Raw genomic sequence first — 23514 nt, forward strand, 5'->3', positions numbered from 1 at the left:
TCTCCTACATTGCTTCCCACACACTGAGTCTTTTTGACTGTGGAGCTACTTTGACAATGACTTGTGATTGGCCGACAACAACAAGTTACAAGCCCCTCAAGAGCAGAAGCATAAATGATAGCCTACAATTTGTTCTCTCTTCATACTGCAGCAGTCCCATTCGGGTCTCTGCAGGTCCTTACGGGCAAATCAGTTATAATTACGCATACCCAAGACCCGTGACGATCATATCAGATCCGACCAGGACACGTGAGAATTTAGAATTCTGTTAGAATCTGGACCCGTGTTGTGTTTGGGTGGACCCGTGAAGACCTCTAATGGGAAGTGTGTACGTGCATGTATGTGCACGGCGCACATGAGTGCATATACCGTAAGATGTACCAGGGCAGATGATGCGTGTGTTGAGTACAGGCAGGTTCTCCTTGCTGGTGGTGAAGGGCGTGATGGAGAACGAGCCACAGGATTGGCTGCTGCGACTTACATGCCTCTCAGGAGGAGAACATGGACTCTTAGCCACTAGAAAGAGAGAGAGAGATACACCAGAAAGAGACCAGAGAGAGACGGAAGGAGAAAGAGACCAGGGAGAAAGACCGAGACATACCAGAAATGTGAGTACTGAGACATTCACTGTCTGCTACTACTGTATGTACTAAAGATCTAGAGAGAGTAGATAGAACAAAGGGATGACGCAGGAGAATATAGTGACATCCCCATTGATCTGAAGCAATAAGCAGATTACTTGTAAAAAATATACAAAATAAAAAGGAAGTGCCTCTGTCCCACAGACAATGACACATCCTACAGGACACACACACTAAAGGACACACACTTATTATCCAATAGTGAGGAATACAGAGAATGGTTTCCCATCTATGCTTATTACAAAAACAACATCCTATATTTAGAGCAGGAAACATCATGTGTGTGGGCTTGTCAGACAGAGTCTGTGTTCTCTGTGGCCACTAAGCTGCTGGTGTTTAGATCCTGCGTGATTTCTTGTATGATACAACTTACTCTATCTGTATTCAAATGGACCCTTGCCTCTACTCCCTATCCAGTCCTCTAGATCTAAAGAGGACTGGGTGGATGGGGGAGAGAGAGAGAGAGACTCACATGGCACGGCTTCCAGTTCCTTGGTGTCCTCGTCCTTCTCACTGTCCCTGTTGTCCTCCTCTCCTTCCTTCCTAAACTCCAACGGGGACGGCAGCTCCAGCTCCTCTGTGTGGGCATTCTGCTCATCCACCACTAGAGGGAGAGGGGGCAGTGCCAGAGGGTAAGAGAGGAGGGGGAGAGGACGATGAGAGAGGGAGTGACAGGGAGGGAATTGGACACTACAACTTTGTATTGCGCGACACAGTGATTGCCGATACTTTTTATGGGTTTACAATCTGGATTCCATTGTATTCTCTCTGAAACATGCATGAAATACTTGAAACATGCATGAAAGACTAGGCTCTATTATATTGTATGTCTGATCCGTTCTGTCATACTCTATACCTACGTACCTCTCTCGGCCTGTTCAATGATCTGTTATGTTCTATATCTACGTACCTCTCTCGGCCTGTTCAATGATCTGTTATGTTCTATATCTACGTACCTCTCTCGGCCTGTTCAATGATCTGTTATGTTCTATATCTACGTACCTCTCTGGGCCTGTTCAATGATCTGTTATGTTCTATATCTACGTACCTCTCTCGGCCTGTTCAATGATCTGTTATGTTCTATATCTACGTACCTCTCTGGGCCTGTTCAATGATCTGTTATGTTCTATATCTACGTACCTCTCTCGGCCTGTTCAATGATCTGTCGTACAGCCTTCTTCAGGCTGTTGGCTCGTAACATCAGCTGTTCTTTAGCTCTGAACAGCTTGTGTGGCGAACCTCTTCCTTTCTCTCCTCCCTTTTCACTCTCCTCCGCTTCCAGTTTCTCCTTCAGCTCGGTCAACGACTCCTCGCTCACCTCCTCCTCCTCGTCTTCCTCCTCTTCCTCCTCTTCAACGATTGGTGGCGTGGAAAGGGGAAGAGGTGGTGGGAGTGACTGGGCTTCTGTGTTGAGGGTCTGGAGGAGTGAATCTAGCTTTTCATTCAGGATGGCACACTGTTGGGAAAAGGAGAGTTAGGTTAGTGTGTGTGTGTGTGTGTGTGTGTGTGTGTGTGTGTGTGTGTGTGTGTGTGTGTGTGTGTGTGTGTGTGTGTGTGTGTGTGTGTGTGTGTGTGTGTGTGTGTGTGTGTGTGTGTGTGTGTGTGAGGGGGGGGTACTTACTTTGAGAGACATAGTGTCACACTCCTCTGTATTCTCAATACTTTTCTCGTAAGATTTCCCCACTTTGGCAACAAAGTCCTTTACTGTCTCACACAGGATCCTGGAAGGACAGTGAGAGAGTAGACAGAGTAGAGCGAGAGTAAAGAGAGAGTATTGAGAGAGTAGAGAGAGAGTAGAGAGATAGTAGAGAGAGTAGGGAGAGAGTGTGTAGAGATAGAGAGTGTAGAGAGAGAGTAGAAAGAGAGTAGAGGGAGTAGAGAAAGAGAGATAGTGTAGCGAGAGAGAGGAGAGAGAGGAGAGAGAGTGTATAGAGAGTAGAGAGAGTAGAGAGAGAGTAGAGAGAGAGAGTAGAGAGAGTAGAGAGTAGAGAGAGAGTAGAGAGAGTCGAAAGAGACGAAAGAAAGAGAGTAGAGAGAGAGTAGAGAAAGAGAGAGTAGAGAGAGAGACAGAGAGAGTAGAGCGAGAGAGCGAGACAGAGAGAGAGAAGCAGGGGGTGAAAGGAGAGCGTGAGTTCACATTAAATGAAATTGTCAGCAGCCATTTAGCAGTAAGCAGTGTTGAGATGAGACACTCACTTAGCGGAGGAGATGACCACAGAGTGTTGGTCAGAGTTGAGGATCTTGGTGAGATGGGCAGTTACCGAGTCTTCATATGCTGAGATCTGGAACTGGGGACACAGAGAGAGGAGAAAGGCAGAATTAGCAAAAAACTCAGCAAGGCCAGGGGGATACCGTTAGATTATAAAACACCTCCAAATCTTAATGTGTCAGATGTTGTGTACCTGGCCGTCGTCAGTGTCGTCTGGCGTGACGGGCCCGCTGTGTTTGGAGGGGAGCTTTATCTCGTAGGTCATGATGCTCCAGCGGTCCAACATCTTGGTGCTGGCCCGCTCCAGTTTCTCCAGAATCTGGGGAAGCTGCGTGTCATCGTCACACGATGGGCCCCAGCCCAGCACCCGCGCCAGGTCGTTTCCCGTGCCCAAGGGCAGCACTCCCAGCTGGCACTGGAGACAGAAAGAGAGGGGGGGGGAGAGTGAGAGAGGAAGTGTGTGTGGGGGAGACAGGGGGGTGGGGGGGGGTGGGGGTTCTTACCTGTTTGTGGAGGTTGAGTTTGTCTATCTCAGAGAGGACCCAGCCGACACTCCCATCCCCTCCACACACCAGGATCCGGAAGTTATCAAACTTCTGAAAGAGACGCAGCCTGGAGAGCACACAGAGGAATGGTACTAGTGTCAGAGTCATTGAACAGTGTAGCTTCTGTCCCTGTTCTTCCCTAATCAGGGCACCAGCCACCCTGTCTCTGTCCCCAGTATCTATGTTGCATGTGCCGGGGTACTGTCTTATCTGGTGTACTGTGTGATCTTAGGCTCCCTCTAATTCCCCTCTCTCTCTCTCTGTCTCCAGAAGGACCTTGGCCAGGTTCCATAAAACATCTTATTGGTAACTTCCCTCTTTTCTTTTCCCTTAAAATGATTTATGTTTTGACTGGTACTGTACATACATACATACATACATACATACATACATACATACATACATACATACATACATACATACATACATACATACATACATACATAGAAATAAATAAATATACATACATATACACATACGCATACATACATAAGCGTGTGCAAAGCTATCATCAAGGCAAAGGGTGTCTACTTTAAAGAATCTCAAATATAAAATATATTTTGATTTGTTTAACATTTTTTTGGTTACTACATGATTCCATATGTGTTATTTCATAGTGTTGATGTCTTCACCATTATTCTACAATGTGGAAAATAGTCAAAATAAAGAAAAACCCTTGAATGAGTAGGTGTGTCCAAAAGTTGACTGGTGCTGTATACATATCTTTCTAAAAGTATGTGTTCCTTTATTATGTTACAATAACCCTACCACCCCTCCCCTAATTAGAGTAAACACATGAACAACAACCCGTAGGCTTCTACTTCCAGCTTATACATACTATATACATTTTACGGACACAGTATATTTTACATTAGTATCTTGTTGTTATTAGTCCCACCTTTCAGCACCATTCAACTCGTTCCATCTCTCTTAACACCATCCCTATTGTTTTTTCACCATCCCTATTTTTTTTCACCTGTGCTGCGATGTTTCACAAATGTTTCTACAGATTGTAAATTTAAGACAAATAGTTTTGCTAAAATAATTATTATATTTTTGATCCATTGACTATGACATTTCAAAACACCCAGTATTTGCTATCTGCAGACTTAGCTCCAGGTAAGTGTTGCAATTCTTCAGCCATTCCTGGACGTGTGACTAAAAACAAGCTACATATGGACAGTACCAAAATAAATGATCTAATAACTCAACGCAAAATCTGCAGAGCTGTGAAGGTTGTATCCTCCCCGTATATACAATTGAAGTCGGAAGTTTACATACACCTTAGCCAAATACATTTAAACTCCGTTTTTCACAATTCCTGACATTGAATCCTGGTAAAAATTCCCAGTCTTAGGTCAGTTAGGATCTCCACTTTATTTTAAGAATGTGAAATGTCAGGATAATAGTAGAGAGAATTATTTATTTCAGCTTTTATTTATTTCTTCACGTTCCCAGTGGGTCAGAAGTTCACATACACTCAATTAGTACATGATAGCATTGCCTTTAAATTGTTTAACTTGGGTCAAACGTTTTGGGTAGCCTTCCACAAGCTTCCCACAATAAGTTGGGTGAATTTTGGCCCATTCCTCCTGACAGAGCAGGAGTAACTGAGTCAGGTTTGTAGGCCTCCTTGCTCGCACACGCTTTTTCAGTTCTGCCCACAAATGTTCTACAGGATTGAGGTTAGGGCTTTGTGATAGCCACTCCAATACCTTGACTTTGTTGTCCTTAAGCCATTTTGCCACAACTTTGGAAGTATGCTTGGGGTCATTGTCCATTTGGAAGACTAATTTGCGACCAAGCTTTAACTTCCTGACTGATGTCTTGAGATGTTGCTTCAATATATCCACCTAATTTTCCTCCTTCATGATCCCATCTATTTTGTGAAGTGCACCAGTCACTCCTGCAGCAAAGCACCCCAAAAACATGATGCTGCCACCCCCGTGGTTCACGGTTGGGAGGGTGTTCTTCGACTTGCAAGCCTCCCCCTTTTTCCTCCAAACATAACGATGGTCATTATGGCCAAAGAGTTCTATTTTTGTTTCATCAGACCAGATTACATTTCTCCAAAAAGTACGATCTTTGTCTCCTAGTGCAGATGCCAACCATAGTCTGGCTTATTTATGGCGGTTTTGGAGCAGTGGCTTCAGGTTATGTCAATATAGGACTCGTTATATAGGACTCATTTTACTGTGGATATAGGTACTTTTGTACCTGTTTCCTCCAGCATCTTCACAAGATCCTTTGCTGTTGTTCTGGGATCTGGGAGTTGAGTATCTGGAGCATCAACATTTGTGGGTTCGATTACAGGCTCAAAATTGCCAGAAACTCATCAGTCTATGCTTGTTCTGAGAAATGAAGGCTATTCCATGCGAGAAATTGCCAAGAAACTGAAGATCTCGTACGACGCTGTGTACTACTCCCTTCACAGAACAGCGCAAAATGGCCCTAACCAGGATAGAAAGAGGTGTGGGAGGCCCTGGTGCACAACTGAGCAAGAGGACAAGTACATTAGAGTGTCTAGTTTGAGAAACAGATGCCTCACAAGACCTCAACTGGCAGCTTCAATAAATAGTACCAGCAAAACACCAGTCTCAACGTCAACAGTGAAGAGGCGACTCCAGGATGTTGGTGTTTTGCTGGTACTAAACAATGTAAGGAGCACAATCCATGGCTACAAAGCTAGCTGGCTAGCTAGCTACCTTCTCTGTAAGTTTGCTTGACGTACTAAAAAGTAATAGAAACAAGTTGAGAAAAAAGTAACAAAAAGTAATGTGTTCTATTCTCTTCTGAATCATTTTGTATCTCCTGCCTTGAATTTAGAAGTTCTTTCTGACGATCTCCCAAAATAAATGTGATTTCTTTGACAAGACGTTCAGTCAGTGAATCAGGCCGGAACAAAATTACAAATCATTTATCGACTGCAAATTGACCGCAAGAAGAAGAACCCAAACTGATATAATATTTGACTAAAACATCATCATTTAAAAACTTGCTTTCATTTGTAAACCATCAGAGTTGCCGCTCTATTATGCCGAGCGGTTTCCACTAGCCAAGCCGACTCACCCTAGATGTGGTCCGCCATTGACCAGGTCAAACACCTGAGCAGGGTTAAGGAGCTGCTTGAAACGTCGGAGGAATTTAACCCCTTGGTTGTCTCCACTCTTGGAGTTGACGAAGACCAGCAGAGGACTGGCGCAGGACGGAGGACAGGTGGCCTTCCAGAAGCCTGAACACAAATACACAAAAAAAACTGTTATTACATTGAATGAAAAAGTGATTTATATTTAACTAAGCAAGTCAGTTATGAACAAATTCTTATTTTCAATGACAGCCTAGGAATTTTGGGTTAACTGCCTTGTTCAGGGGCAGAACGACAAATTTCAACCTTGTCAGCTCGGGGATTTGATCTTGCAACCTTCCGGATACGAGTCCAACACTCTAACCACTAGGCTATCTGCCGCCCCATGAATGAATGTTTGAATGACTGAATGGATTGATGAATAGATAGATTAATGAATATGTGCTCAAATATTAAGAGTACTAGCCAATTCTAGTAGTAAATAAAAATGCAGACGTGATCTGATAAACGGTACGGAACTATTGTAGATGGTGATACACTGTAGATAGGACATCAGGAGCAATTACATGTATACTTGTTCATCTCTACCACATTTATCACGTTGTTTATCACTGTCAAATCCACTGGTTAATCCAAAGTGTATTAACAATATCCAGACTCTGAGCCGTGTCACAGTGACTAATAGAAGGGATGTGAGAAGACGAAGAGATGAAAAGAAAAGAGAGATTCTACTGTGCTGGATCACCCATTAACTACTGTATCATAACACCCACACGCTGCAACATCATTGAGGCATCAAAGTGTGTGTGTGTATCACAGTACTGAGTCAGGCTGTGCAGTTGTGTGTGGCACGTGCGGTTTTAGCCCACATTCTAAGCAGGAGACACACTGTGGACAACGAGCCTGTGCGTTTATAGGATTTATCATATGGCAGATTGATACGCCGCCTGTGTGTCAACATTACTCTGTGTGAAAAGGCTTTAAGTTTGAGTGTATGTATGTGTGTGTGTGTGTGTGTGTGTGTGTGTGTGTGTGCTTGCGCGGGGGCGGATGGTGACAGTCCCCAGGGGTGCTGCCATCCACACTCTCATTCTCTCTTCCTTCACTCTCTTTCTGTCATTCCTTTCTCCCTCTCTCTATCCCCCTCTCTTTGTCCTTTGTTCTCTCCATCCTCCCCCTCTCTTTGTCCTTTGCTCTCCATCCTCCACATCTCTTTGCTTCTCTTCTCTCTCTATCATTATTTTACCCTTCTCATTTTGCCTCTCTTCTCATTCCATCGTTCTATCCCTCTCTCTCTCTTTGCCACCTTCTCTCTCTCTCTCTCTCTCTCTCTCTCTCTCTCTCTCTCTCTAATCTTGGCAGCGGTGGAGCAGAGATGGGAGAGGAGAGGGGGAGGAAAGTCACAACGTTTCAGCACGTGCCACAGTCAGCTAGCAGCCAATTAGATTAGAGCCCTCTCAAGCCTGCACTGGGACGAGGGCAAATCCTGGCATGTGGAGGGGGGAGGGGTTAAATACATTGAAGAGGGAGAGGAAGATATTTGGAAGAACGAGAAGGAGAGGAAAAGAGGGAGAGGGGAAGACATGGTGAGAGAAGGGAGGGAGACATGGGGATATATGGGGAGACAGAGGGGGAGGGGCAGAGATAGAGGGAGAGAGAGGGGCGGGAACAGAGAGAGAGGGAGATATAGGAGCGGGAACAGAGAGAGGGAGCTATAGGAGCAGGAACAGAGAGAGGGAGCTATAGGAGCGGGAACAGAGAGAGGGAGCTATAGGAGCGGGAACAGAGAGAGGGAGCTATAGAAGAGGGAACAGAGAGAGTGAGCTATAGGAGCGGGAACAGAGAGAGGGAGCTATAGGAGCGGGAACAGAGAGGGAGCTATAGGAGCGGGAACAGAGAGAGTGAGCTATAGGAGCGGGAACAGAGAGAGGGAGCTATAGGAGCGGGAACAGAGAGAGGGAGCTATAGGAGCTTTATACAGCACCATAATCTGGGTCGTGTCCATTGGGAACCAAAGGGAAGAAAGGGGACTGAAACAGGAACGGACTACCTGGACTTAAAAAGCACAACTTTTAACAATTATTTCCATTATGCTCCCTAATGAATACAACGCTGGGATGTGTATGTGTGTGTGCGTGTGTGTGTGTGTGTCTGGAGAATGATTCATTTCTCTCTGTTTTAATCATCCCCAGGTCATTCTGAGAGGAAATTAGCAAAGCCAATGAGGTGACTCCTTTATAACATTCATCTGCACTGCAATTCACTCCACTTTCCACCGGTCAGTAATACATGTTTTATTGAAGAAAGAATAATGTCATTGAGAAATCTCATTCTCCATTTGGGTGTAGAGACATCCTATGTGACTACACTATTCCTTGTCTCAGGATGGTAAGTTGGTGGTTGAAGATATCCCTCTAGTGGTTTGGGGGCTGTGCTTTGGCAAAGTGGGTGGGGTTATATCCTTCCTGTTTGGCCCTGTCAGGGGGTATCATCGGATGGGGCCACAGTGTCTCCTGACCCCTCCTGTCTCAGCCTCCAGTATTTATGCTGCAGTAGTTTATGTGTCGGGGGGCTCGGGTCAGTTTGTTATATCTGGAGTACTTCTCCTGTCTTATCCGGTGTCCTGTGTGAATTTAAGTATGCTCTCTCTAATTCTCTCTTTCTTTCTCTCTCTCGGAGGACCTGAGCCCTAGGACCATGCCTCGGGACTAGCTGGCATGATGACTCCTTGCTGTCCCCAGTCCACCTGGCCGTGATGCTACTCTAGTTTCAACTGTTCTGCCTGCGGCTATGGAATTCTGACCTGTTCACCGGACATGCTACCTGTCCCAGACCTATTATTTGACCATGCTGGTCATTTATGAACATTTGAACATCTTGGCCATGTTCTGTTATAATCTCCACCCGGCACAGCCAGAAGAGGACTGGCCACCCCTCATAGCCTGGTTCCTCTCTAGGTTTCTTCCTAGGTTTTGGCCTTTCTAGGGAGTTTTTCCTAGCCAACGTGCTTCAACACCTGCATTGCTTGCTGTTTGGGGTTTTAGGCTGGGTTTCTGTACAGCACTTTGAGATATCAGCTGATGTACGAAGGGCTATATAAATACATTTGATTTGATTTGATATTCTGTAAGCCTTTCCTGGAAAGGCTTACAGATATGCAATATGGCCCATTGTAATGAAGTGTGTGTGTGTGTGTGTATGTTTATGTGTGTGTACCATCCGAGTCGATGCTGTTGAGAGCAGTAGGAGGGATGATGGAGACTTTACACTGGCCCAGGGGACATTTCCTGGGGTACAAGTCCATACAAGCTGTGTGTACCTGGAAAAACACAGAGTTTGTGTTAGAACACACACACACACACACCATACACACAGACACACACTCCACACGCACACACTCACCATGGCCTTGCACCAGAGGCAGCGCCAGTCCTGCAGTCGGAGCACGCTGCCACACGTCTTGTCACACACAGCACACTTGGCACTAACAGGCAGGTTCCCCTCCAGCCACTGGTGGGGCATGGCAATCTACAGGACAGGAGGAGTGAGTCAGTGTTTATCAGGAAATATAGAAATATATTATTCAATTTTCTACCTTCTCGTGCCATCAGTTGCTGACACACACACACACACACAAGTATGTACACAAGGACACACACACACACACACACAGATATACAGTGCCTTCGGAAAGTATTCAGACCCCTTGACTTTTTCCACATTTTGTTAAATCCTCAGCAATCTATACAAAATACCCCATAATGACAAAGCGAAAACAGGTTTTTAGAAATGTTTGCAAATTTCTTACAACTAAAAAACAGAAATACGTTTGGAAAGGCATGGAAGAAGTTTGGAACCACCATGGCTGCCCGGCCAAATTGAGCAATCTGGGGAGAAGGGCCTTAGTCAGGGAGGTGACCAAGAACCCGATGGTCACTCTGACAGAGCTCTAGAGTTCCTCTGTGCAGATGGGAGAACCTTCCAGAAGGACAACCAGCTCTGCAACACTGCACCAATCAGCCCTTTACAGTAGAGTGACCAGGCGGAAGCCACTCCTCAGTAAAAGGTACATTACAGCCCGCTTGGTGTTTGCCAAAAGACACCTAAACAAGATTCGAAACAAGATTCTCTGGTCTGATGAAACCAATATTGAACTCTTTGGCCTGAATGCCAAGCGTCACGTCTGGAGGAAGCCTGGCAACATCCCTACGTTGAAGCATGGTGGTGGCAGCATCATGCTGTGGGGATGTTTTTCAGAGGCAGGGACTGGGAGACTAGTCAGGATTAAGGGAAAGATGAACAAAGAAAAGTACAGAGAGATCCTTGATAAAAACCTACTCCAGAGCAATCAGGTCTTCAGACTGGGGCAAAGGTTCACCTTCCAACAGTACAACGACCCTAAGCACACAGCCCAGACAACGCAGGAGTGGCTTCGGGACAAGTCTCTGAATGTCCTTGAGTGGCCCAGCCAGAGCCCGGACTTCAACCCGATCGGAAATCTCTGGAGAGACCTGAAAATAGCTGTGCAGCAAAGCTTCCCATCCAACCTGACAGACCTTGAGAGGATCTGCAGAGAAGAATGGGAGAAACTCCCTAAATACAGGTGTGCCAAACTTGTAGCATCATACCCAAGAAGACTCAATAATGTAATTGCTACCAAAGGTGCTTCAACAAAGTCCTAAGTAAAGGGTCTGAATACTTACGTAAATGTATATTTCAGTTTTAGAATAAGGATGTAACAAAATGTGGAAAAAGACAAGGGGTCTGAATACTTTCCGAAGGAACTGTACATGAATACACACCCACACACTCACCCCATCCTCGTCTTCGATGATGTCTTTCCCTATGGAGGCCAGTGTGGTCCATTTGCAGTTGTTGGTGGCCCTGACGGCACACCGCTTGTGAGCTTTGAATTTACACACTGGAAAACAAACGCAAACGACAAACACACCCCGTTAGTCAGGTCAACAATAGCAACAACACAGAGCATCACGTTCAACACCACAGCGAGAGAGGTTGATGAGAATGGGTTTGCCAGCATGGTGTATAAACAGACAGAGGAGAGGTGTTTGGTGAAAATGTGCTTCAGTCCCCAGTGCTAACCCTGCCTGGCGAGTGTGTCTCAAAACGAGAGCAGGGACTCTCCCGTGACTGAGCCCCATCCTAAGCGTGCTCTCTCTCTCTGTCATTTGGTCATTTTGCCATGTCTGCCGGTGTGTTTAACAGAAAGAGGACCAGAGCCAATATTAATTCTATCCCCAGCCCTTTGTACCTGTGTGCTTGCGTGTGAGCCCTTACATGTCAAATACACCAGATAAGTACAGTGGAATCAGGGTCAGCCATGGTAGGAAGATGCCCCTGGATCAAGCTGGGGTTAGGTGCTTTGCTCAAGGGCACATCGACAGATGTTTCACCTCGTCTGCTCGGGTATTCAAACCGACAACCTTTCGTTTACTGGACCAACCGCCAGGCTACCTGCCGCCCTGCCGTACAGTATCATGGTAGCACTTAATTGTACCCTACTGAAATTGCCCGATTTTTATGAGGTAAAATGGTAATTATACAGTAATAGCCTATGAAGCTATTTATTTAGGGGTTTGACAAGCATAGGCATAATTTGGTACAATTGTGTTGAATTAGGTACCAGGGAGTACCTATTGCTACCGCGCACCAAAATACTAGGATCCACTGCATCAAAATACATCACCACTCACATCACCGGGACGGCAAGTGTCAGAGGCCCAGAATATACTGTCTGTATCCCTGTCACGAGCCTACCGGCTGCTCAAAACAATGTGAACTGTAAAACCCAATTCTGTATGCATGAGAGGAACCTGAGTAAGAGCGGGACTATGGAACATACTGTTGTGGAAAACACATTCTGCCACCACAATACTGTACATCTATGCATACAGTCTGTAAATGAGGGCCAGCCTGTAAGGCACTTACTGTGCGTGGCTTTGTATAAGAGCGGTCTGCTAAATGGACACTGAATACTTTATATCTCGCCACCACAGTGAGTGGAGGAAGCCCATAATGTATCCTGAAAAGATATATAAACACGACATGTAAAGTGTTGGTCCCATGTTTCATGAGCTGAAATAAAAGATCAGAGAAATGCTCCATGTGGCAAAAAAAAGCGTATTTCTCTCAAATGTTTTGCACAAATTTGTTAAGATAATCCATCCACCTGACAGGTGTGGCAAATGATACTGACTGGTTTTCTGGTCCACGGCCCTACCTTTTAAAAAACCAACATCTGTGACCAACAGATGCACATCTGTATTCCCAGTCATGTGAAATCCATAGATTAGGGACCGAATATATGTATTTCAAATGACTGATTTCCTCATATGAACTGTAACTCAGTAAAAATCTTTGAATATGTTGCATGTTGCATTTATATTCTTGTTCAGTGTATGTATATTCATTATGGATGAGGAGGCACTTATCAGCCAACCATAAAATGACTGGACTTGGAAAGTTCCACTACAGAAACAACACGCAGATTCAAACACATGCACCCATGCAGGCACGTGCGGACACACAAACACACACACGAGACTAATTGGCCAGTGTCACCGCTTGTCATTGGCAGACTGTGATAAACATTGTGTTTCTCTTCAAGTCGTGAAATGTTCTACTAAATGCATTTAGAGTTAGATTAGAGAAACATTGATTGCAGACGGATACGAGATGTTTGTTTTGAGAGAGATCGTCTTCCTGGTTTCAGACTGTTTGTAGCCAGGGGATGGTTGGGGAGGCGTGTGTGTGACACATACATCAATTCCTATCGATCGTCCTGTGCAGGAAATCGAAGTAAACCATAAGCAGCTCTGATTGCTGTGAAACCGTCTGTCTAGCTGTTCTCACCACTTAAGAATCTCTCTCTCACACACTCACACACACACACACACAAACACACACACATCAAGCTGTGTCTGTACAGTAGGTGTTGCTTTATCAGTTGAAATATAGAGATCAGCACATGGTCCAATGTCCCAAAAAGGAGACAAAAATAGTGAAAGCAATGTTCTTTACAAAAGCGTTCTTCCATGAAGCCACAACATTGCAATCGGAATGAATCAGAAGAAGCTAATGATCCGATACCCTAGACAAGGCAAATTCAAATCTGAACCTGGAAGCCAGTTCCATTTCTGATTTTTATCTTAACCCTCTAATCAAGGACTGAGGCGGAGAGGGAGAGAGAGAGAGACACCCTTTATTAGACTGTCTGACGGCCACACACACACACACACACACAGCCTCTTGAATATTAGGACTCAATATGTTCTTCTCCCTAACAGATGAAGTATCCCTTGTGCTGTTGTCTGCACTTGTTAATGCGTGTGCAATGTTGTGCTATTGCCATAGGTCTCTCTTCGTGTATCATGGTGACATTGCTCCTGTAAGTTGCTCTGGATGAGAGCGTCTGCTAAATGACTGAAATGTCAACATAAAATGATGTATCTGTGCTGTTGCCAAGTGTGTTCTGTCTATGTTGTCTGTCTTGTCTCTCCGTTTTAATCCCTGCCCCACAGGAGGCCTTTTGTCTTTTGCCAGGCTGTCATTGTAAATAAGAATTTGTTTTGAATTTACCTTAATGGTAAAATAAAGGTTATATATACAGTACCAGTCAAAGGTTTGGACACACCTACTCATTCAAGGGTTTTTCTTCATTTTCCACATTGTAGAATAATAGTGAAGCCATCAAAACTATGAAATTACACATATGGAATCATGGAGTAACCAAAAAAGTGTTAAACAAATCAAAATATATTTTATAGTTGAGATTCTTCAAAGTAGCCACCCTTTGCCTTGATGTCAGCTTTGCACACTCTTGGCATTCTCTCAACCAGCTCCATGAGGTAGTCACCTCGAATGCATTTTAATTAACAGGTGTGCCTTGTTAAAAGTTAATTTGTAGAATTTCTTTCCTTCTTTTGAGCCAATCAGTTGTGTTGTGACAAGGTAGGGGTGGTATTACAGAAGATAGCCCTATTCGGTAAAAGACCAAGTCCATATTATGGAAAGAACTTTGAAAGTTTCTGCAAGTGCAGTCGCAAAAACCATCAAGCGCAATGATGAAACTGGCTCTCATGAGGTCCGCCACAGGAAAGGAAGACCCAGAGTTACCTCTGCTGCAGAGGATAAGTTCATTAGAGTCAACTAAACCTCAAATTGCAGTCCAAATAAATGCTTCATAGTTAAAGTAAGATACATCTCAACATCCATTATTCAGAGGAGACTGTGTGATTCAGGCCTTCATGGTTGAATTGCTACAAAGAAACCACTACTAAAGGACACCAATAAGAAAAAGAGACTTGCTTGGGCCAAGAAACACGAGCAATGGACATTAGACCGGTGGAAATCTGTCTGATGAGTCCAAATTTGAGATTTTTGGTTCCAACATCTGTGTCTTTATGCGAAGCAGAGTAGATGGTTCCCACCGTGAAGCATGGAGGAGGAGGTGTGATGGTGTGGGGTGCTTTGCTGGTGACACTGTCACTGATTTATTTAGAATTCAAGGCACACTTAACCAGCATAGCTACTACAGCATTCTGCAGCAATACGCCATCCCATCTGGTTTGCGCTTAGAGACTATTATTTGCTTTCAACAGGACAATGATCCAAAACACCCCTCCAGGTTGTGTAAGGGCTATTTGACCAAAGAGAGTGATGGATTGCTGCATCAGATGACCTGGCCTCCACAATCACCTGACCTCAACCCAATTAAGATGGTTTGGGATGAGTTGGACCGCAGAGTGAAGGAAAAGCAGCCAAGAAGTGCTCAGCATATGTGGGAACTCCTTCAAAACTGTTGGAAAAGCATTCCCCATGAAGCTGGTTGAGAGAATGCCAAGAGTGTGCAAAGCTGTCATTAAGGCAAAAGGTGGTTACTTTGAAGAATCTAAAATCTAAAACATGTTTTGATTTATTTAACACTTTTTTGGTTACTTTGTGATTCCATATGTGTTATTTCATAGTTTTGATGTTTTCACTATCATTCTACAATCTAGAAAATAGTACAAATAAAGAAAAATCCTTGAATAAGTAGGTGTGTCCAAACTTTTGACTGGTACTGTATATGATTCACACCTAACAAGTTTAATCAGCACAACTGAATTAATAGAAAAGAGTGGGAATGACGCAACTGTCACTGTTTCATTGGGCTCTGTTTTAGACTGCTCCATCTATCCACACCTAAGCTGCAAAGGAACAGTATAACCAACCATTTTTATACCAGTACTATTTATACACCACTTCCTGGTTTCATATAAGGAGCCTGTGAGTCAGACAACCATAATGAACACCATATGAATATGAATCTAATGCTAATTAGCCTATAGCGTTCACATCATCTGCAAGTGCGTGTGTGGTGTGTCTGTGTGTGTGTTCGTGTGTGATTGGTCTGACCTTCCACATCATCTCAAACCATAAAACATGTATAATGTAGAAGACTGCAGATGGGAGAGACAGACATTATACTAGGGTTACATGTATGGAGCAGTCTATGAGCCACACACCACACACCCCACACACACGCCACACACACACATCCATAATAGCCTTTGAGGAGGCTTCAAGGAGGAAGCCCTTCATTTCAGAGCAATTAATGGGTTATCATTAGCCTCTCACAGTAGGCTAGCCAGCAAAGAAGACACTACAACGTCTAGGACAAATTGTACGCTCTTCTCAACCCACAACTTATTTCTCCAGCGAATACACCAATCCCCTATCATTCAGCTCCTGCACAGCTCTGCCCTACTATACTATACTTAATCGATCCGGAGGGAAACAAAGCATAAAGTAGTATTGAATGGATACTTAAATTGAACTGCCCCCAGCCCTGCCCTTCTATGAGCTTATAGACCTATTCTCTGGATGGTGTGGGCTTGTTGCGAATTTATACTCCACAGGGAGCGAAGAGGAATAAGTAAGTATGTCCTATTCCCCATTGTACAGCCCCAGTCCTATATCTCCACTCCCCTCCACCTGCCCAGGACTGATTGAAACTACCACAGCCCAAGAGGGACACACAGAGCAGTAGCATGCTTCTCGCTGGTCCATTAATGAGTAGATGGAGAGACGTGGGAGGAGGGATGGACAGAGAGTTGAGGAGGAGAGGTGATAGGAGAGATAAAACAGAGATGTGTGTGTGTGTGTGTGTGTGTGTGTGTGTGTGTGCGTGAGACTCTTACCTTCGCAGGACAGGCCGTGGGAAGTGACGCCAGAGAGGCTGTCTCTACAGACGTTACAGAAGGTGGGGCGTGCGTGGGAGCAGGCATACCAGTTGTGCATCCCTGAGAAATGTTCCACATTAAACTGTGCTGTCTGGCAAACGAAAGGTTAAATCAGGTTGGCAACACCAGGATATACAGTCAGGCACTATACTTTACACATTAGGCTCCATTTTGCTCATGTTAAAAAACACAGACAGAGAAATAACCATAACATTTGGATAACAAATTACCTTAAAGGCATAGTGCAGTCAAAAACGTGATTTCCTGTGTTTTGTAGATATTTTTACACTATGAGGTTGGAATAATACTGGGAAATTGTGGAAATGATGATAATGCCCTTTTAGTGTAAGAGCAGTTTGAAAAGACCGCCTGAAATTTCAGCCTGTTTTAGGATAGAGTTTTGGCCTTCCATGGTGACATCAACATGCGGTAAATTAGTTAACAGTGGTGGGGGAAAAGTACCCAAATGTGATAACTGAGTAAAAGTATAGATACATTAGTAGAAAGTTACTCAAGTAAAAACTAAAGTCACCCAGTAAAATACTACTTGAGTAAAAGTCAAAAAGTATTTGGTTCTAAATATACTTAAGTATCAAAAGTAAATGTAATTGCTAAAATTACTTGCTTCGAGGCAAGCAACACTGAAGCATGCATGAGAGTACCAATTTTTCCGGACGACTGTGTCATCGCGTTCGCCGTAGCCGATGTGAGCAAGACCTTTAAACAGGTCAACATTCACAAGGCCGCAGGGCCAGACGGATTACCAGGACGTGTACTCCGAGCATGCGCTGACCAACTGGCAAGTGTCTTCACTGACATTTTCAACCTGTCCCTGGCCAAGTCTGTAATACCTACATGTTTCAAGCAGACCTTCATAGTCCCTGTGCCTAAATGACTACCGACCCGTAGCACTCACATCTGTAGCCACGAAGTGCTTTTAAAGGCTGGTCATGGCTCACATCAACACCATCATCCTAGAAACCGTAGACCCACTCCAATTTGCATACCGCCTCAACAGATCCACAGATGACGCAATCTATATTGCACTCAACACTGCCCTTTCCCACCTGGACAAAAGGAACACCTACGTGAGAATGCTATTCATTGACTACAGCTCAGCGTTCAACACCATAGTTCCCTCAAAGCTCATCACTAAGCTAAGGACCCTGGGACTAAACACCTCCCTCTGCAACTGGATCCTGGACTTCCTGATGGGCCGCCCCCAGGTGGTAAGGGCAGACAAGAACACATCTGCCATGTTGCTCCTCAACACGGGGGCCCCTCAGGGGTGCATGTTTTGTACCCTCCACTCAGGAGACTGAAACAGATGTGTCATGGGTCCTCAGATCCACAAAAATGTTCAAAGACTCCAGCCACCCTAATTGTAGACTGTTCTCTCTGCTACCACACGGCAAGCGGTACACATCTAATCATTCAAGGGTTTTTCTTTATTTTTACTATTAATAGTGAAGACATCAAAACTATGAAATAACACATATGGAATCACAAAGTAACCAAAGAAGTGTTATGAAATAAAAAATATATTTCATATTTGAGATTCTTCAAAGTAGCCACCCTTTGCCTTGATGACAGCTTTGCACACTCTTGGCATTCTCTCAACCAGCTTCATGGGGAATGCTTTTCCAACAGCCTTGAAGGAGTTCCCACATACGCTGAGCACTTGTTGGTTGCTTTTCCTTCACTCTGCGGTCCAACTAATCTCAAACCATCTCAGTTAGGGTCGGGTGATTGTGGAGGTCTGGTCCTCTGATGCAACACTCCATCACTCTCCTTCTTGGTCAAATAGCCCTTACACACCCTGGAGGTGTCTTTTGGGTCATTGTCCTGTTGATAAACAAATGATAGTCCCACTAAGCGCATACCAGGTGGGATGGCATATCACTGAAGAATGCTGTGGTAGTCATGACAATGACCCAAAACACAGCTCCAGGCTATGTTAGGGCTATTTGACCAAGGAGAGTGATGGAGTGCTGCATCAGATGGAGTGCTGCATCAAACGTATTCCTCATGAAGCTGGTTGAGAGAATACTAAGAGTGTGCAAAGCTGTCATCAAGGCAAAGGGTGGCTACTTTGAAGAACCTCAAATCTAAAATATATTTTGATTTATTTAACAACTTTTTTGATTACTACATGATTCCATGTGTTATTTCAGAGCTTTGATGTCTTGTGTAGAAAATAGTTTTAAAAAAATTTAAAAAAAGAAAAACCCTGGAATGAGTAGGTGTATCCAAACTTTTGACTGGTACTGACATATTACCTCAATAACCTGGACTAACCTGTACCCCCACACATTGACTCGGTACAGGTACCCCCTGTATATAGCCTCGTTATTGTTATTTTATTGTTAATCTTTTGTTTTTTACTTTAGTTTATTTAGTAAATCTTTTTCTTAACTCTTATTTTTCTTAAAACTGCATTGTTGGTTATGGGCTTAAGGTCTAAACCTGCTGTATTCGGCGCATGTAATAAATAACATTTGATTTGCATTTTGAATTTCGTGCAATGCATTTTCACACCATTTACTGAAACAAATATTTCTCAAAGACATAGTTAAGGAAAAGTTACAAATTGCTTTCCACGAATTGCACTGCAGTGTACACTGTACAATGTTTTTACACAGCACAGTTCTCTTTGGGGTGAGCAAAACAGAGCCTATACACAAGCATTATACACAAGCATTTTACACAAGCATTTTACACAAGCATTTTACACAAGCATTTGCAAACATTGACTTAATTTGACATTCTTTTACTATACTTTATGCAATAGTTTGATATTTTTACAATGTAGATTAGAAGAAGGCTTTAACCATACTTCAATAAACAAAGTATTTACCTAAAGGGATAGTGCAACATTTTTGCAACTACTTGATAGCAGCTTTGTAAGACTAGAACTGACCAATCTTTAGAGTAGTTAGAAGGTTTTTTTCCCTGCTTTTGAGAGGGGCTAGCTAGTTGTTCCTGGAGACAATCATTTAGCAATGGCACAGAAACTACATTCTAAACTGCACACAGAGATATTATCTGACTCTGGGTGACTAGAAAAAAGCACTTCATTACCAAAATGTCCCATTATCCATTTAACATAAGCTTTTGGATTCATACAGACAAACATACCATCTATCCTTTCCGCCCTATTAGAATTGTAACCTGTGGTTCCAACATGGGAGTATAGTTTCCTGGACCTGTAGCTCTACTCTATTGCTCTGGGGTGCTACTGCATTGCAGTGGAGAGGAGAGGAGAGGGGGCAGAGATGGAAACAATCTTATGTCATCTTTCATTCCCAAATCAAAGGCTTTAATATGCAGTGCTGGCACTCTACCGTATATTCTTTATCTTCCCCGGAGACAAGCGTAGCAGTCAACCGCTATCAACAGTAATATGTTTCTTGTCACGGCAGAACATTTCAAAAGGATCATTTCTAGATGCTTTTATAATCATCTTGATGTTTGTTAAGTTGAGATTTTACAATGATTGTTTTTAAGCGTGAATATCAAAGATCCACTCTTATTTCTCTGTTGTAATAACATTAAATGGTTCGTTAGAGAGGATACTGGTGTTGTGTGTTTTTCACGGGGGAAAAAACGTGTGAATTTGACATGTGATCCCGTTTCATGTAGTCTCACGTGATTTTATGTGAAGTTCATGTGATAACATGCGTCAACAAGTCAAAGCAACGTGTGATAATATGAAACTACATATGAGAAAACATAATCTAGTGAAACAAATGTGACGAGATGGAGATGAAAAATGTCAACATGTTGGAACCATGAAACTACAGGTGACATTTGAAAAGATTTCACATGTAAAACCGCAAATTTGATTTTCACATGTGAAACTGCACATTTGAATACAGGTGAACATGTGGTTTCACGTGAACAACTAACTGACCTCACGTCTCTTGTTTCCACAAGTGGATATTTCAGCTCCACATGTGAAAACAGCTATTTCACAAGTGTTTATTTGTCAGGAAAGTAATGAAATGGTATGGAGGTTTAAGGTAAGTGGTACACTGTTCAGATAAAATAGTGTAAACATCTCTAACATTTATATTTGACATGGTCACTTAGTGGTGAATTTTCAATATGACCCCACCTGGGATTTGAGCTCTCAACCTCTGGATTTGGGGTATGCTGATCTTTCTGCTGCGCCACAAAGTGCCCTACAGATTCATTACCTATACATTAGCATTCATTACCATTACCTATTCATTACCTATATTACCTATACATATTTGCTCTTAGGTTAATCTGACTATTCTCTCATCATTGATTACTTATTTCATCAATTTGAGTGTTTCCTGTATAGTTGTCTAATGTTTGTGGGGTATACAGTGCATTCGGAAAGTATTCAGACCCCTTGACGTTTTCCACATTTTGCCTTATTCTGAAATGGATTAAATAGTTTTCTTTCCTTATCAATCTGAACACAATACCCCATAATGACAAAGCAAAAACAGGTTTTCCGATATTTTAGCAAAATTCTTTAAAAAAAAATGTTTTAACAAAAAAAACACACATTTACATAAGTATTCAGACCCTTTACAGTACTTTGGTGAAGCACCTTTGGCAGCAATTACAGCATAGAATTTTCTTGGGTATGATCCGTATGATCCTCTCAAGATCTTCTCAAGGTTGGATGGGGAGAGTTCTGGCTGGGCCACTCAAGGACATTCAGAGACCTGTCCCGAAGCCACTCCTGCATTGTCTTGGCTGTGTGCTTAGGGTCGTTGTCCTGTTGGAAGGTGAACCTTTGCCCCAGTCTGAGGTCCAGAATGCTCTGGAGCAGGTTTTCTTCAAGGATCTCTCTGTACTTTGCTCCATTCATCTTTCCCTTGATCCTGACTAGTCTCCCAGTCCCTGCCGTTGAAAAACATCCCCACAGCATGATGCTGCCACCACCATGCTTCACCGTAGGGATGGTGCCAGGTTTCCTCCAGATGTGACGCTTGGCATTCAGGCCAAAGAGTTCAATCTTTGCTTCATAAGACCAGAGAATTGTGTTTCTTATTGTCTGAGTCCTTTAGGTGCCTTTAGGCAAACTCCAAGAGGGCTGTCATGTGCCTTTTAGTGAGGAGTGGCTTCCGTCTGGCCACTCTACCATAAAGGCCTGATTGGTGGAGTGCTGCAGAGACGGCTGTCCTTCTGGAAGGTTCTTCCATCTCCACAGAGGAACTCTGGAGCTCTGTCAGAGTGACCATCGGGTTCTTAGTCACCTCCCTGACCAAGGCCCTTCTCCTCCGATTGCTCGGTTTGGCCGGGCAGCCAGCTCTAGGAAGAATCTTGGTAGTGCCAAACTTTTTCCATTTAAAAATGATGGAGGCCACTGTGTTCTTGGGGACCCTCAATGCTACAGAACTGTTTTCGTACACTGCCCCAGATCTGTGCCTCGACACAATCCTGTCTCGGAGTTCTACGGACAATTCCTTCAACCTCATAACTTGGTTTTTGCTTTGAACTGTCAACTGTGGGACCTTATATAGACAGGTGTGTGCCTCTCCAAATCATGTCCAATCAATTTAATCTAAATCAAGTTGTAGAAACATCTCAAGGATGATCAATGGAAACAGGATGTACCTTAGCTCAATTTCGAGTCTCATTGCAAAGGGTCTGAATACTTATATAAATAAGGTATTCTTTTTTTTATTTGCAAAAATGGTATCATTTGTCATTGTGGTGTATTTTGTGTAGATTGATGAGAGGAAAAATGTATTTAAAACAATTTTAGAATAAGGCTGTAACCTATCAAAATGTGGGAAAAGTCCAGGGGTCTGAATACTTTCCAAATGCACTGTGTTATTCTGTTTTAATGTTACTCCTGAATCACTGTGATTAATATAATAGCTTTTCTTGAGTGTATTTTTAACAAAGCTGAGATTTACTTTGAAGTTTAAAGTGTAGGAATATGGGGAAATCAATCTTTGACACGGTGGCGTAGCAGGAATATTGGAATGCCGTGAACCAAGAGGTTATTACTTCATATCGCAGGTACAACTGTTGCTGACAGGTGTATAAAATCAAGCACACCGCCATGCAATCTCCATAGACAAACATTAGCAGTAGAATGGCCTTACTGAAGAGTGACTTTAAACGTGGCACCGTCATAGGATGCCACCTTTTCAACAAGTCAGTTCGTCAAATGCCTGCCCTGATAGAGCTGCCTCGGTCAACTGTAAGGCATGTTATTGTGAAGTGAAAATGTTTAGGAGCAACAACGACTCAGCCACGAAGTGGTAAGCTACATAAGCTCACAGAATGGGATTGTTGAGTGCTGAAGGCACGTAGTGTGTAAAAATCATATGTCCTTGTTTGCAACACTCATTCCCGAGTGAAGCAACATCAGCACAATAACTGTTCGTCGGGTGCTTCATGATATGAGTTTCCATGGCCGAGGAGCCGCACACAAGCCTAAGATGACCATGCGCAATGTCAGGCATTGGCTGGAGTGGTGTAAAGCTCTCCGCCATTGGACTCTGCAGCAGTGGAAACGTGTACTCTGCAGTGATGAATCACGCTTCACTATCTGGCAGTCCGACGGACGAATCTGGGTTTGGCAGATGTGAGGAGAATGCTACCTGCCCCAATGCATAGTTCCAACTGTAAAGTTTGGTGAAGGAGGACTAATGCTCTGGGGCTGTTTTTCATGGTTCGGGCCAGGTCCCTTAGTTACAGTGAAGGGAAATCTTACCGCTACAGCATACAATGACATTCTAGACGATTCTGTGCTTCCAACTTTGTGGCAACAGTTTGGGGAAGGCCCTTTCCTGTT

The 23514-nt window shown here is 43.6% G+C and overlaps 1 protein-coding gene across 8 annotated transcripts in view; it reads right to left on the reverse strand.

The window, feature by feature from the left end:
* LOC109870925 (diacylglycerol kinase eta) overlaps positions 1-23514 on the reverse strand; it is a 72794-nt gene that overhangs the window by 15934 nt on the left and 33346 nt on the right. For 4 of the 8 annotated variants that reach the window (XM_031805866.1, XM_031805868.1, XM_031805864.1 and 1 more), the window contains 12 exons: positions 16683-16815; positions 11295-11401; positions 9883-10008; positions 9697-9799; positions 6465-6627; positions 3354-3462; positions 3044-3265; positions 2838-2929; positions 2263-2362; positions 1782-2097; positions 1114-1245; positions 370-516 (listed from right to left, as the gene is read on the reverse strand). In XM_031805866.1, the coding sequence (XP_031661726.1) occupies positions 370-516; positions 1114-1245; positions 1782-2097; positions 2263-2362; positions 2838-2929; positions 3044-3265; positions 3354-3462; positions 6465-6627; positions 9697-9799; positions 9883-10008; positions 11295-11401; positions 16683-16815 (1750 nt within the window). The remainder of the gene's footprint in view (positions 1-369; positions 517-1113; positions 1246-1781; positions 2098-2262; positions 2363-2837; positions 2930-3043; positions 3266-3353; positions 3463-6464; positions 6628-9696; positions 9800-9882; positions 10009-11294; positions 11402-16682; positions 16816-23514) is intronic. The other 4 variants (XM_031805869.1, XM_031805865.1, XM_031805871.1 and 1 more) reach the window with 1 other exon arrangement.

Source organism: Oncorhynchus kisutch, linkage group LG26, assembly GCF_002021735.2.
Source record: "Oncorhynchus kisutch isolate 150728-3 linkage group LG26, Okis_V2, whole genome shotgun sequence".
Taxonomy (NCBI): domain Eukaryota; kingdom Metazoa; phylum Chordata; class Actinopteri; order Salmoniformes; family Salmonidae; genus Oncorhynchus; species Oncorhynchus kisutch.